Source organism: Bidens hawaiensis, unplaced genomic scaffold (assembly GCF_021521415.1).
Source record: "Bidens hawaiensis isolate Kalapana, Puna unplaced genomic scaffold, B.hawaiensis_p1.1 tig00015452_1, whole genome shotgun sequence".
Taxonomy (NCBI): Eukaryota; Viridiplantae; Streptophyta; class Magnoliopsida; order Asterales; family Asteraceae; genus Bidens; species Bidens hawaiensis.
In genome coordinates this window covers 269,520-282,448 of record NW_027492382.1, presented here as the reverse complement: position 1 = coordinate 282,448, position 12,929 = coordinate 269,520, and the positions used below count along the sequence as shown (strand labels likewise).

Sequence of the window (12,929 nt, the reverse complement as noted above, 5' to 3'; positions counted from 1 at the left end):
TATATATAATCTTCAGTAGGCGTCAGTAGGCGAAGTTGTTCATAACTTCGCCTATGGCGAAGTTGTGATAACTTCGCCTAAGGTGAAGTTGTCCTAACTTCGCCGTTGGCGAAGTTGTTCTAACTTCACCTATGGCGTCTCCGCTGGTCTGAATTGCATAGCGACGGTCACAAAATGCACCAACAGTCTCCCCTTTGACCGTTGCTCTCAATTCTAACAAACACAAAAGATCATCTGTTACAAAACATGCACCAACAGACTCCCTCTTAACTGATGATCTTCTGTTTGCTCATCAACCAGCCGTGTCTGAAACTGTCCTGTAGCTTCACAAATCTACCAATCACCCAGCGTCTTCCATATCAGATCTCCCCTTCAGTGTAAGCTTCTCCGACTATAATGATTGAGGTCTTTGAAATGCATGCATCCTCGTGCAAATAGATCATCTCAACCAATCACGTGAGTCCATCTGACTTCACCAACACGTGAAGTTGGGCGTCCTCCACAACTTCACCAACTCGTCGGCATACGATAAGGTTTAATCTTCAACTACTCAACATCAAGTGATCAATTTCATCACAAAACCACCTTGACAGAATCTAACACATGACCATTAATTAATCTGAAGCATCTTCAATCACCAGGGATAACGATCAAGAACATAAACACTTTAATTCCCGATTAAATCCAACTTGTTCCAGAATTTTCACTCTAATAAATGAACATCACGTTTCAGGATCCAATTCTCGAACGCCTTGAAAATAACATAAATAATATGCTCTGACCGCAATCCAATAATGACGAAAACCTTCAGTTCAATTTGACTTTCTTCAGTTGGTCAACCTCGAACAACAACAATTTCATTGCCCACAAACACCCAAATATGTGTCAATATCCAGTTTCAATCAATATCCCATTCACAAACTCAACTCCATATCCAGAGTTGACACGTATTTGTTCACACGTAAGACCCAGAGATAACAAGTTTCACTCGTTGACGGAACAACATTTTCGGTCTCACAATAATCGTGTACACCGAGCCATACAGACGAAAACACCAAAATACTTTTTTTTTCTCTCGTTAACTTCGCCTAAAAGTCAACTTCGCCCCTCAATAACTTCGCCTGGCCATAACTTCGCTTGGCTGCTAACTTCGCTTGGCCAATAACATCGCCGAAACCCTACGAACAGTGACGGCAACTTCGCATGTCCATAACTTCGCCAGACCTTATATCTTCGCTGAAACCCTACGAACAGTGACGGCAACTTCGCCTGATGAACAATAACTTCGCCTGCGGCGCTGTTCGGCCAGAAACGCACAGAAACGTGCCAGAAACACCAAAACGCAGATCTCGAACCATAGCATAAGAGCCTAAGGCTCTAATACCACATGTAGGTCCCCCCGGGGCGTCGCCGATCGATACGAGATCCGCACGAGGTCTAGAAGTGCGGAATCCTCCTAGACTCGTTTATTGGTGTAAAGATGAAGAACACAAACACGTACACGAACAAATACACGAACAAATACAATAACGAATACAAGAACGGGATAAACAAATCTGCAGATTCTTTATAATAATAATTAAACAAACACGTTACATACCGTAACATAAACAGAAACACGTCCGACCCGAGGTGAGCTCTACCTCGGGTCGTCCCTAACGACACTCTCTCTCTCTGTTTGTTCTCTCTCGACACTCAAACTGTAACACACAACTCTCTGAATTACTGGATTCTTAACCTAAACAAGACACACGTATATATATATATAAACTTCAGTAGGCGTCAGTAGGCGAAGTTGTTCATAACTTCGCCTATGGCGAAGTTGTGATAACTTCGCCTAAGGTGAAGTTGTCCTAACTTCGCCGTTGGCGAAGTTGTTCTAACTTCGCCTAAGGCGAAGTTGTTCTAACTTCACCTATGGCGTCTCCGCTGGTCTGAATTGCATAGCGACGGTCATAAAATGCACCAACAGTCTCCCCTTTGACCGTTGCTCTCAATTCTAACAAACACAAAAGATCATCTGTTACAAAACATGCACCAACACAATCATTCCAAACGCTTATCAAACACATAAGACTAGATTCAAGTTAATTGGACAGATTCATATGTTGCAATCATTCATAAACCCTAAACGCTTATCAAACGCATAAGACTAGATTCAGGTTATTTTGACAGATTCATATGTTTGCAATCATTCCTAAACCCTAAACACTTATCAAACGCATAAGACTAGATTCAAGTTAATTGGACAGATTGATATGTTTGCAATCATTCCAAAACCCTAAACACTTATCAAACGCTTATCAAACGCATAAGACTAGATTCAGGTTAATTGGACATATTCATATGTTTGCAATCATTCCTAAACCCTAAACGCTTATCAAACGCATAAGATTAGATTCAGGTTAATTGGACAGATTCATATGTTGTAATCATTTCAAACGCTTCAAATCACAGATTAATTGACAACGTAATAACCAATAATAAAAAACAAATCATACCAAAACACTTATTAAACGCCAAATTATACTAACAATTAAAACCTAAAACGATTACAATTACACATTTTTGTCAAACGCTTACGAAAAGAATAGTTACAATCTCTCTAAAACCTATAACGATTAAAACAATAATAAACAAACACCTGATTTATCAGTAATCTGAGGTTTATCTTGTTTTTTCTTTGATCTTCGTTCCTTCCTAGAAGCAGATGAGTTAGGGTTCTTCTTTTTATCCATCTTCGTTACGATTGAATGTAGAATAGTTCAGTTGATTTACAGTAGTTTTCTGAGTACGCCTCGTCGCCGAGATCAGTTGATTAGAGGTTGATTATTGCGCGTGATTTTAGGGAGAGTAATCAGTTGATTAGAGTTTGATTATTGCGAGTGATTTTAGGGAGAGTAATGAAGACTATTTGACGATCTTACCCTTTTTGAAGAATAGAGACGCGTGTTTTAAATTTTATATAGGACGCTTGAAGTTGTCGCGTACGGTTTGTATGATAAGGGATTAATGTATAGTAACCGCCCTCTATTTATCTAATCTTTAAGCCTTTCTTTTAATAAACTTATAATAATTTACCTAAAGTTGTTATATCCAAATTCAAGCTGGGTGTTATTGTCTGATTATGTCGTATCTAGTATTTCGAGTTGTTCCCGAATATATATCCAGGTTTTAAAATATAAAGAACTCTCCAGAAGGTGACCAGATGCAGAGCTTCATAAACACCATTCAAGGCTCAAGTATGTTATTTATACAATATAAGCATGAATTTAAGCATCTTACTATACTATTAAAGCAATACAAGGTTCCATGTGGCATTCAACTAGCATGTCCACATAGACTTCCAACTCACCAGTTTTTCATTTATATAATTTTCACATGTTAATTTTAACATCTTACTACTCTAATAAAAGACTACTATATATTGCCACTTGTCAACCTCTCATCACTCTTCACCTTTTTTAACCCATATTCACTAAAATGGTATTATTTTGGGTCATCCCGTCCAACTAATGTTATGTGGATCCTTATATTATTCAATCCATTTGTTTCCCCTTCTAAATAAAAAACCCTACGATGTAGACACTCAATCAGGCGCCTCTTCCCTTCACTGCCAATTTGCCATTACTTTCCTTCTTTATCCCTTATCTGATTAAACCTACGAGACCGTTCATCTCCACCGCTGTTATCGTTCATCTCCATCGTTGCTTCAAACCGTTCCATTGTCGCTTACTTTTAGGTAATTTTACAATTCCTTGCTTTATAACTGTTGGTCACTTGGATTTCTTTTGTTTTCTTTATATTCTTTTTTTTTGTGTGTTTTTTAAAAAATATTGCAGAACGGTTAGTGCACTCGTGTTCCTAGGTTGGTAGGCCCAACTAACCCAAAGACAACCCGTAGCCTTATTATACATTCAGATTCAATAGCCGACAAAATATTGTTTTAAATGTTTTTTTAAATTCTTTCACGGTTCGTGTACTCGTGTTATTGGGTTGGTAGGTCTAGCTAACCCGAACACGACTCGAAACCAAATTACATCGTACACATGAACTGAACACGACGTTCGTATTTGTTGGTTATTTTTTGTATTGCACCAAGATTCTATAACAAGTTTTGGCTTCTTTTGAACAAAAGTTTTGACTTTTTAATATATATTTTTATGTGCATGAATATTTTTTTGTTAGTTTCATTGATACATTATCATTTATCTAGAGTTGGTATATACATGAAGAACTTTATTTGTCACACGGAAGAATTATAAGCAGACATGTATGTTACCTTATCTAGAGTTACAAGCAAACATTGATTAAAGATTTTGATGTTTGATAAACAATGTATACCGACCAATACAATCACAAATGTAGTTTACAAGGAAGATTTTACTTATTTACAACTTGTTTGTGAATTTTAGTTATGTAATTTTAATGTGAATTGTAATTATATTAACAATATATGATCATTTTGTTGATTGTATTTCACTTAATGGCAAAAATTTATAATTTTAATCAATTATTCGTATATTACACGGGCCTCAAACTAGTTAATTTTAAACGTTAACTCCTAAGTAGGAGAAAGTTTCAAAATAAATGGTTATAGTCATCATTTATTGAGTAATAAAGACAATTAATTGTTTTCATAATTATTTTTTAAATTTTTGAGACTTTGTTATTTATTTATTTATTTATTTTTATTTTGGGAAATTATTTATAAATGTTTGGACTGGATGTATGGATGTTTGGATTGAGATGATGGTTTACGTCACGAGATTTAGATTTTATTGTTATATTCATATTTCTAGTATTCTTTATGTTTTGTGCTTATATGTTTTATAATTTCAATTAAAACAGTTTTTATAACACACAATTTATGTTACATCTACATGGTTGTGCTTAATAGTTTACAACATACGACTTCAGCAGATGATGAAGTTTTAATTAATAGGTCCTTTTTGTTTCCTGGTATAAGTTAGAAATATGTGGCATTTAGAATTATGTTTTAAATTGTTATTTTTTTCAATTTGTCTTTGTATGTTAAATTCTTTTAATTAAAACAACAATGTGATATCTTATAATAATAATAATAATAATAATAATAATAATAATAATGTTAGATTATCTGACGTTTACAATTCATTAAAAGTATATAACACACACATACACTTATACATATACATATGAAATTTTATATATTTTTCGTTCGCGTGTAACACGGGATCTAACCTAGTTAACAATATATATATGTATGTAGATATATGATGAAAGATATGAGGAAATGAGTTGCTTTGAAGGAGTTGCGTTGTTAAACAAAAGCGAAGAAGTTGCAATAAGAGAGAGGTTATTAAGAAGCAAGGGAAGAAGTTGTCAGGTAACAAAGGGAGAAACTCCCAAGAGTAGGGAAGAATGAGAAGTTGTCTCAAAAGATAGACATAGAGAGATAAGATGTCACGTGAAGGTAGAGATATTACTATTGTCCATGAGTGTAAGGTTGAGTTCATTTGTTATTTAAAAACGTTGGCTTAAAAGAAGCATGCACCAATACCTATGCGCGATAGAAGTGTAGAGGAATAAACTTTGTATGTGTGGTAGCACACTGTATCGACTGACTGTTTTTGTTTATTTAGATAATTATTAAGGTTTGAAAGTAGAAATAAATGGATGAGACATGGAGAAGAACATGATATGAAAAGTATTTGGGTTGACGCATGTAATTACAAGAACCAATAACAATCACGCCATATTAAAGTGCCATGGATGATCCACATCTCACTCTCAGTAGCGCCAATCTCTTTCTATCATAGGGATACAAACGAGTCCGAGCTTCACGTATCTTAGTCAGAGGGAGGAGATGGTAAGGGAGAATTATAACAAAATGAATGAAAATGATAACGAGAAATAAAACCCATATAACTTGCATCGAGTTTGTTTGCAGGTCCTAATTAGGGCTTTGTTTGAGAAATCATGGGTTTTACGCTCCTAATTCATACCTCAATCCTCACCACAAGCTGCTTCTGCATCACAAATCAATCAATCAATCATCATCCCTGGTAAATTTCAGTCTCCTTTAAATGTTGCTTCATTTCATCTGTAGAAGTAGAACCATTTTAAACCCTGCAAAACCTTACATCCACCTCCAGTCGTACCTCTTTACAACGAAACCTTCGAATCCACACTCATTCACTGTCTCTTACCTCATTACCTCATGTGGGCTTCCTCCAGAATCTGCTATTTTAGCCTCCAAACGTCTTGATTTATCGAAATCCCCAAACACAGCTGACTCTGTTCTTGCCTTCCTCAAAAACCAGGGTTTTACCAAATCCCAGATTGCAAAACTAATATGCAAACGCCCTATGGTCTTATTATCCGATCCCAATGACACCCTTTTGCCCAATTTCAAAATCTTGGAATCTATAGGTCTTCCGAAACCTAATCTCATCGCAATTGTAATTACTAGCCCAAATGATGTATTGAACAAAAAGTTTCAAGAAACAGCCCCACCTTGTGTTGATTTCTTGAAAACTGTTTTAAAGTCGGACGATGAAGTTATCAATGCCGTTAAGCGCTACCCATTGGCTTTAACTTATAACAAACGAGTTTTTGCGGCGGAAAATGTCCGAATGCTTAGAGATGCAGGGGTTCCGAATTCAACGATACAAGCCATGTTGACAATGCAGCCGAGAACTTATTTTAGGTCTGCAGATAGGTTTAGGAAAGCTTTAAAAGATGTGTTGGATATGGGGTTTGACCCGTCAAAGACTAGGTTCGTTTGGGCGATTCATGCGATGAGGGCCATGAGTAAATCGACTTGGGATAAGAAGATGGAGATTTACATGAAGTGGGGCTGGACTAAAGATGAGATTTTTATTGCTTTTGAGAAGAATCCCAGGTGTATGATGGCTTCAACGGATAAGATTACACGAATCTTGGATTTTCTTGTGAATACGATGGGTTGGAGACCGAGTTATATTGTTCAGTGGCCGGTACTTATGAGTTTTAGTTTAGAGAAGAGGATTATTCCTAGGTGTTTGGTTTATCAACGTTTGAGGGAGAAAGGGGTGATTAAGGAGAATGAGGATTTTTATTTTTCAAATTGGTTGATGTTCTCGGATGCAAAGTTTTTAGAATGGGTTTTAAAGAGGCATGAAGAGGAAGCTTCTGAAATATTGAAAGTGTATCAAAATCATATGAAGGAGGCAAAGATGTAATTTAATTCTTGATAGGATGTATTAGATGTGTATCAAAAAAATTTCAAAACTTTTGTTGCCATTGGAGATCAATGATTAGATGTTAACTCTATTGATATCAAATGAGGTTAGTTGATGAAACTGCAGCATTTGACAAACATGTGGAAACATGTTCTTTTCATGTCCATGACAAGGCAAACACCCCTCTAAACTGTAGTAACTTATTAAGTGTTTGTGATCTATTGTTAGCTTCTATATTCCTCATTGGATGGGGTTTTAAAGAACTACTGAAAGCCCATTATCTTATAAAATACCAAAACTTCACTGTATTTCTTTTTAATCGATCTAGCATTTTTGAGTTGTTCACGAGTATAGATCCAAGCTGCAACATATAGAGAACTCTCTAGAAGGTGATCCAGAAATACCCTCCGACGCTCAAGTCAGTTATTTATACAAGATAAGCATGTAATTAACCATAATAACAATACGCAAGTATGTAGATACATATATTGATACAAGATATGAGGTGATGAGCTGCTTAGGAGGAGTTGCGTAATTATACAAAAGTAGAGTTACAACAAAGGATAAGTTGTTAAGCACCGAGGGAAGAAATTGTCTTAACGGTAGGAAGAAGTTGTCAATTAGAAAAAAAAAATGGAGAAGCTCCCAACTCCCCAGGAGTAGGAAATAATGAGACGCTATTTCTAAAGAGAGACAGAGAAGGATAAGATGTCACTTGGAGAGAGAGATGCTACGGACGTCTTACCAAGTTAAAAGTCGGACCGACCTGGTAAGGTGGAACGGTGTTTGACACACATCATGTCATAATAAATTTAATATAAATATATATATTATATATAAAAAAATATAAATATAAAAAAATAATAATAATAACCAACTTTAGTGTGCATTTACACAACTTTTTTTAAATATATAACATTTATATTTTTTTCATACTAACATAAATGTAGTTTGGTTGGTTGGTCAGTGGAATATTCAACAATACTTAATCTCGGTTATGCACCCGGGTTCGATTCCCGATGTTCACACCATTTTTATTTAAATAAAAAAAACCTTTTTCCGGTTCACCTATGTGGTCACTGGGTTCGGGCCGACCACCACCCGAAAACTCGACCAGGTTTTTAGAAAACGGGCCAAATACCCTGACTCGACCTGTATAGGTACCGGGTCCCAGTAAGACAGGTCCGACCAGCCGGGCGGGGTTTCAAAACACTGCTTTTAACCTTATTCTAAACAAACCACCTCCACGACTTAAAACGACCACAACCTTTTCACACTTTAATATATCTTGAATATATATATATATAAACGAAACATTTAAAAGCTCTCTGGTTGCTCCCTACATTTTCTCAAGCCACCAGATTGCTTTATTTATAAACGGAGGCTTCTCATGCAGTTGAACCAAATTCACGGGTATCAGGGCCGTCTCTGAGAATACAAAAAAAGAGGTGGGCCTGGGGCATGAAAGGCAAGAGGCCCTAAAATACGAACTCAAAAACTCTAACATAATTTAGACAAATGTTATAATAATAAAACAAAAACGAAAGTTTTTTTTTTCAGCAAAATGAAAAACTTAAATGAATCGTGATTCCTCTTCTATTTTTCTATTTTTACGTTTTTGACTACCGGATAAGTGTTTAGGCCTAGAAGGCATGATATCTACAAAATAGAAATAACATAAAATTGATTCCATTAACTTAGTAACACAAAAAACATTAACTAATCTATCTTTTTTCAATCAAAAATCTAAAAGTCTAAACTTAAAAGTCTAAATTGTAAAACATATAACATAAGATAATAATAAAATCATAAGAATAGTTAATTTGTGTTCCATAGATAAGAATTTTCAACACTCATAACTAAATACACGTTACCGAAAACCAAAACCATCAGTCTTCTGAGTTTTAAAACACAAAACTTATAATATCATAATATGAAAATATGTAATTTATCATAATTAAACAACCCTACATCAACAATTCAAACACCAAAAACAAGTATAAACATAACAAAACATATATTTATATACGAAATACCCCACTATTAAAAAAGAAATAAAACATATAACATATAATATGTTTAACCTGGTTTAAGCGTGGTCGGTAGGAAACTGATTCGGAGTGTCAGACTTCGGTGATGGCGAAAAGCAAAGCCGCAGAAGTTCTCCGGCGAAGGGAAGAAATCCGACGATGGTAAGAAAGCCGGTGTTTGTTTAAGCGGGATGGTCGTGGCATCATGCGTCTGATTGTATTCCAATTTCTATATATTATCAGTATTATTTTTTTCCCAGCCAAACGGGCCTTCAAATATCATGGGCCATATACATATATAATTTTTTTTAAAAACTGATGGGCCCTAAAAAAGGAGTGGGCCTGGGACTTCAGCCCTCCCAGCCCACCCTCATAGCCGGGCCTGACGGGTATGAGTCTCACCAAACCCATATAGCTCTTAAACGAGTTGTAACATCTTATTAAATTAAAAATAAATTAATCTCACCAAATATTTGATATGAAAATCTTACAAATAGGTATTTACTAAAAATTAATATACAATTTTTTAAAAAAAATATTATTTATAATTAAGAAACAATTTTATATTAAAAAAATAAGTGGGTCATGTGTCACATAAAACCCATATAGCTTCTAAACCCGATTATAACATCTTATTTATTTATGAAACTATTTCATATTCAAATCCTAAATATATTATTAATTTTCAACCATAAATAAAATTAAAATCCAAAAAATATATAAATATTAAAAACTAATAATGTAAAACAACCCCGTAATACGGGAGATAAAAGCTAGTGTATATATATATATATATATATTTAAAAAAGTTACACTATAAAAATTAGCATTTTATTCTTCTTAATTTGAGTATTTTATTGCAATAGTTTATTAATTTTTAAAAACTAACATGATACGTGATTACTAATCAATACCGGCAACATGTCAGACTAGTTCGACGCATGGGTCAATACAGATTAGGGTCGGAACATGTCAATACAAAAAATGGTTAATTTCGTTTAGGTCGGGATGGTTTCAGGTCAAAACAAGCTTCGAGTTAAAACGATGTTGGGCCATAATGGGTTGGGTTAAAAAATGTTTTATTTGAAATTACTATACATTTTATTTTTGCTTCTTGATTTTCGCTCAGTTACTCGCGTTCAAGCTTCATTTATGTAGATGACTGTTAGGGCACATATTTTTATGTTATCCTTATGTTTGGATCAGTTATCCTTAAGATATGTTTTAGGTTACGCAGGATTAAGGATCCTCAGTACTAATTGTTCACTCACGGTTGTATCTTTTTGAATGGTGTTATATTTAACAGATATAACCGCTAAGAGACCAAGTCTACCTATTTGTTCACAAGTCTATGGAGTTTAGCATGTGGTCAAAGAGTTACAACGTATCATGGAGTAGTGGCGGATTTGTAGGAATATTAGTTAGCATCTTTTGTGTACTTATAATGAGTTATGATCAGCTAGGTCAACATTCACACATCGTACACAATAGACAGAGCATGCTATAGCAGTTAACACACAACTTTCATAATATACTCGTAGAGATTATTCTAGCTACAATTACTCACACTTAGCTTTATTGTATTCACTGATCATACGCTCCACATTTGTAATATCCTCTTTTGATTAATATATTGGTGATCGACAATTGTCATCACCCGGGGTTTTTGTGTCAGCGATCCTTAATCGATCAAGGGTTTTTTTCTCGTAACAAATCTTTGTGTTCATATCAATTTTTGCTACATATTCATTGTTCTTATACAAGCACTCTACCTCACAAAACCGATTTGGTTACTTAATCTTTAAAACCGATTTTTGACCAAAACAATGACATTGTTTAAGCGAACCAGATTGCTCGCGTATAGGCGTTGTGTGACTTGCTTACCGTCATCAGTTACGCGACCAGCCACATTAAGCACATACCATCATCAGGATATGAACGTACCGTTACTAAAAGCATACTGAAAATAGTAACGTTCGTGTGTACCTCACCGCATGACCCGACTAGATACTAGTTACGTATTGAGTCCGTTGGGTTTTTGTTTGAAAAACTAGGGTTTTGCGATCCAAATTTCATCTCTCAATCCTCATCACATGCTTCTGCTAAATCACAAATCAATCAATCATCATCATCATCAACATCCCTGGTAAATTTCAATTTCCCTTATCCTCAATTCTCTACAAATGTTGTTAAATTTCATCTTTAGAACCATTTTAACCCCTGCAAAACCTTACACCAAGCTCCAACTGTCCCACCAATTCACAACCAAATCCTCAAATCGACACTCGTTCACAGTCTCTTATCTCATTAACTCATGTGGGCTTCCTCCAGAATCTGCAATTTTAGCCCCCAAACGTCTCGATTTATCGAAATCCCCAAACACAGCCGACTCTGTTCTTGCCTTCTTTACCAACAAAGGTTTCACCAAATCCCAGATTTCTAAACTAATCAGCAAACACCCTAATGTCCTATTATCCGATCCCGAAAACACCCTTTTGCCCAATTTCCAAATCTTGGAATCTGTAGGTCTTCCGAAACGTAATCTCATTGAAATTGTGACTTCTAGACCAAAACTTATATCCAATGCAAAGTTTCAAGAAACAGCCCCGTCGTGTGTTGATTTCTTGAAATCTGTTTTACAGTCGGATGATAAAGTTATCAATGCCATTAAGCGCTACCCGTTAGCGTTAACTTACGATTTACAAGTTTATGGTGCGGAAAACATTCGAATACTTTTAGATGCGGGGGTTCCTAATTCAACAATACAAGCCATGTTGGCGTGGCAGCCGAGAACCTTTTTTACGTCTGCAGGTAGGTTTAGGAAAGTCGTTAAGGATGTGTTGGATATGGGGTTTGACCCGTCGAAGGTTAGGTTTCTTTGGGCGATTCATGCGATTAGGGCTATGAGTAAATCGACTTGGGATAAGAAGTGGAGATTTATATGAAGTGGGGTTGGTCTAAAGATGAGATCTTTATTGCTTTTGAGAAGTATCCAGGGTGTATGATAGCTTCAACGGAGAAGATTTCACGAATCTTGGATTTTCTTGTGAATACGATGGGTTGGAAACCAAGTTATATTGTTCAGTGGCCGATAGTTATGTGTTTTAGCTTAGAGAAGAGGGTTATTCCTAGGTGTTTGGTTTATCAGTATTTGGGGGAGAAAGGGGTGATTGAGGAGAATGAGGGTTTCAATTTTACAAAGTGGCTGATGTACTCGGAAACGCAGTTTTTAAAATGGGTTGTAAAGAGGTATGAAGAGGAAGCTTCTGAAATATTGAAGGTTTATCGAAAGCATTTGAAGGAGGCAGATAAGTAAGTTGATTCTTGATGTGATGAATTTTTTGACCCGTTTTGATATGGATTAACAATGTGTTTGTAATTCACATTCTTATTGGCTTTTAGTACAATATCAATATGTCCTTAGTGTTTGTTCATATAATTAAACAAAACCCTTTTTGGGAATTTACAAATTCTTAGCTTTCTGATTAGTTGAAATCCCAAAGATACTAATTTATTAGATGTACCATAGGAGATTAATGATAAGATGTTAACTCTATTGATATAAAATGAGGTTAGTTAATGAAACCTTTGACGAACATAGTCTAGTGTAAACATGTTCTTTTCATGTCACAACTCACAACATTGCAGATTCCTAAGATATCAAAAGTATACGTTTCGTTTTGTTAAATTAAAG

General features: G+C 35.3%; 1 protein-coding gene and 1 pseudogene across 1 annotated transcript; both read left to right on the top strand.

Annotated features, from left to right (window-relative positions):
* Window positions 1-5,900: 5,900 nt before the first annotated feature.
* LOC143549243 (transcription termination factor MTERF8, chloroplastic-like) lies at window positions 5,901-7,222 on the top strand. Its single transcript, XM_077040188.1, has one exon. It carries the CDS (start codon window positions 6,069-6,071, stop codon window positions 7,203-7,205), a length of 1,137 nt encoding a protein of 378 aa, XP_076896303.1. The 5' UTR covers window positions 5,901-6,068; the 3' UTR covers window positions 7,206-7,222.
* A 4,196-nt stretch (window positions 7,223-11,418) lies between these two features.
* LOC143549256 (transcription termination factor MTERF8, chloroplastic-like) lies at window positions 11,419-12,631 on the top strand (annotated as a pseudogene).
* Window positions 12,632-12,929: the final 298 nt, after the last annotated feature.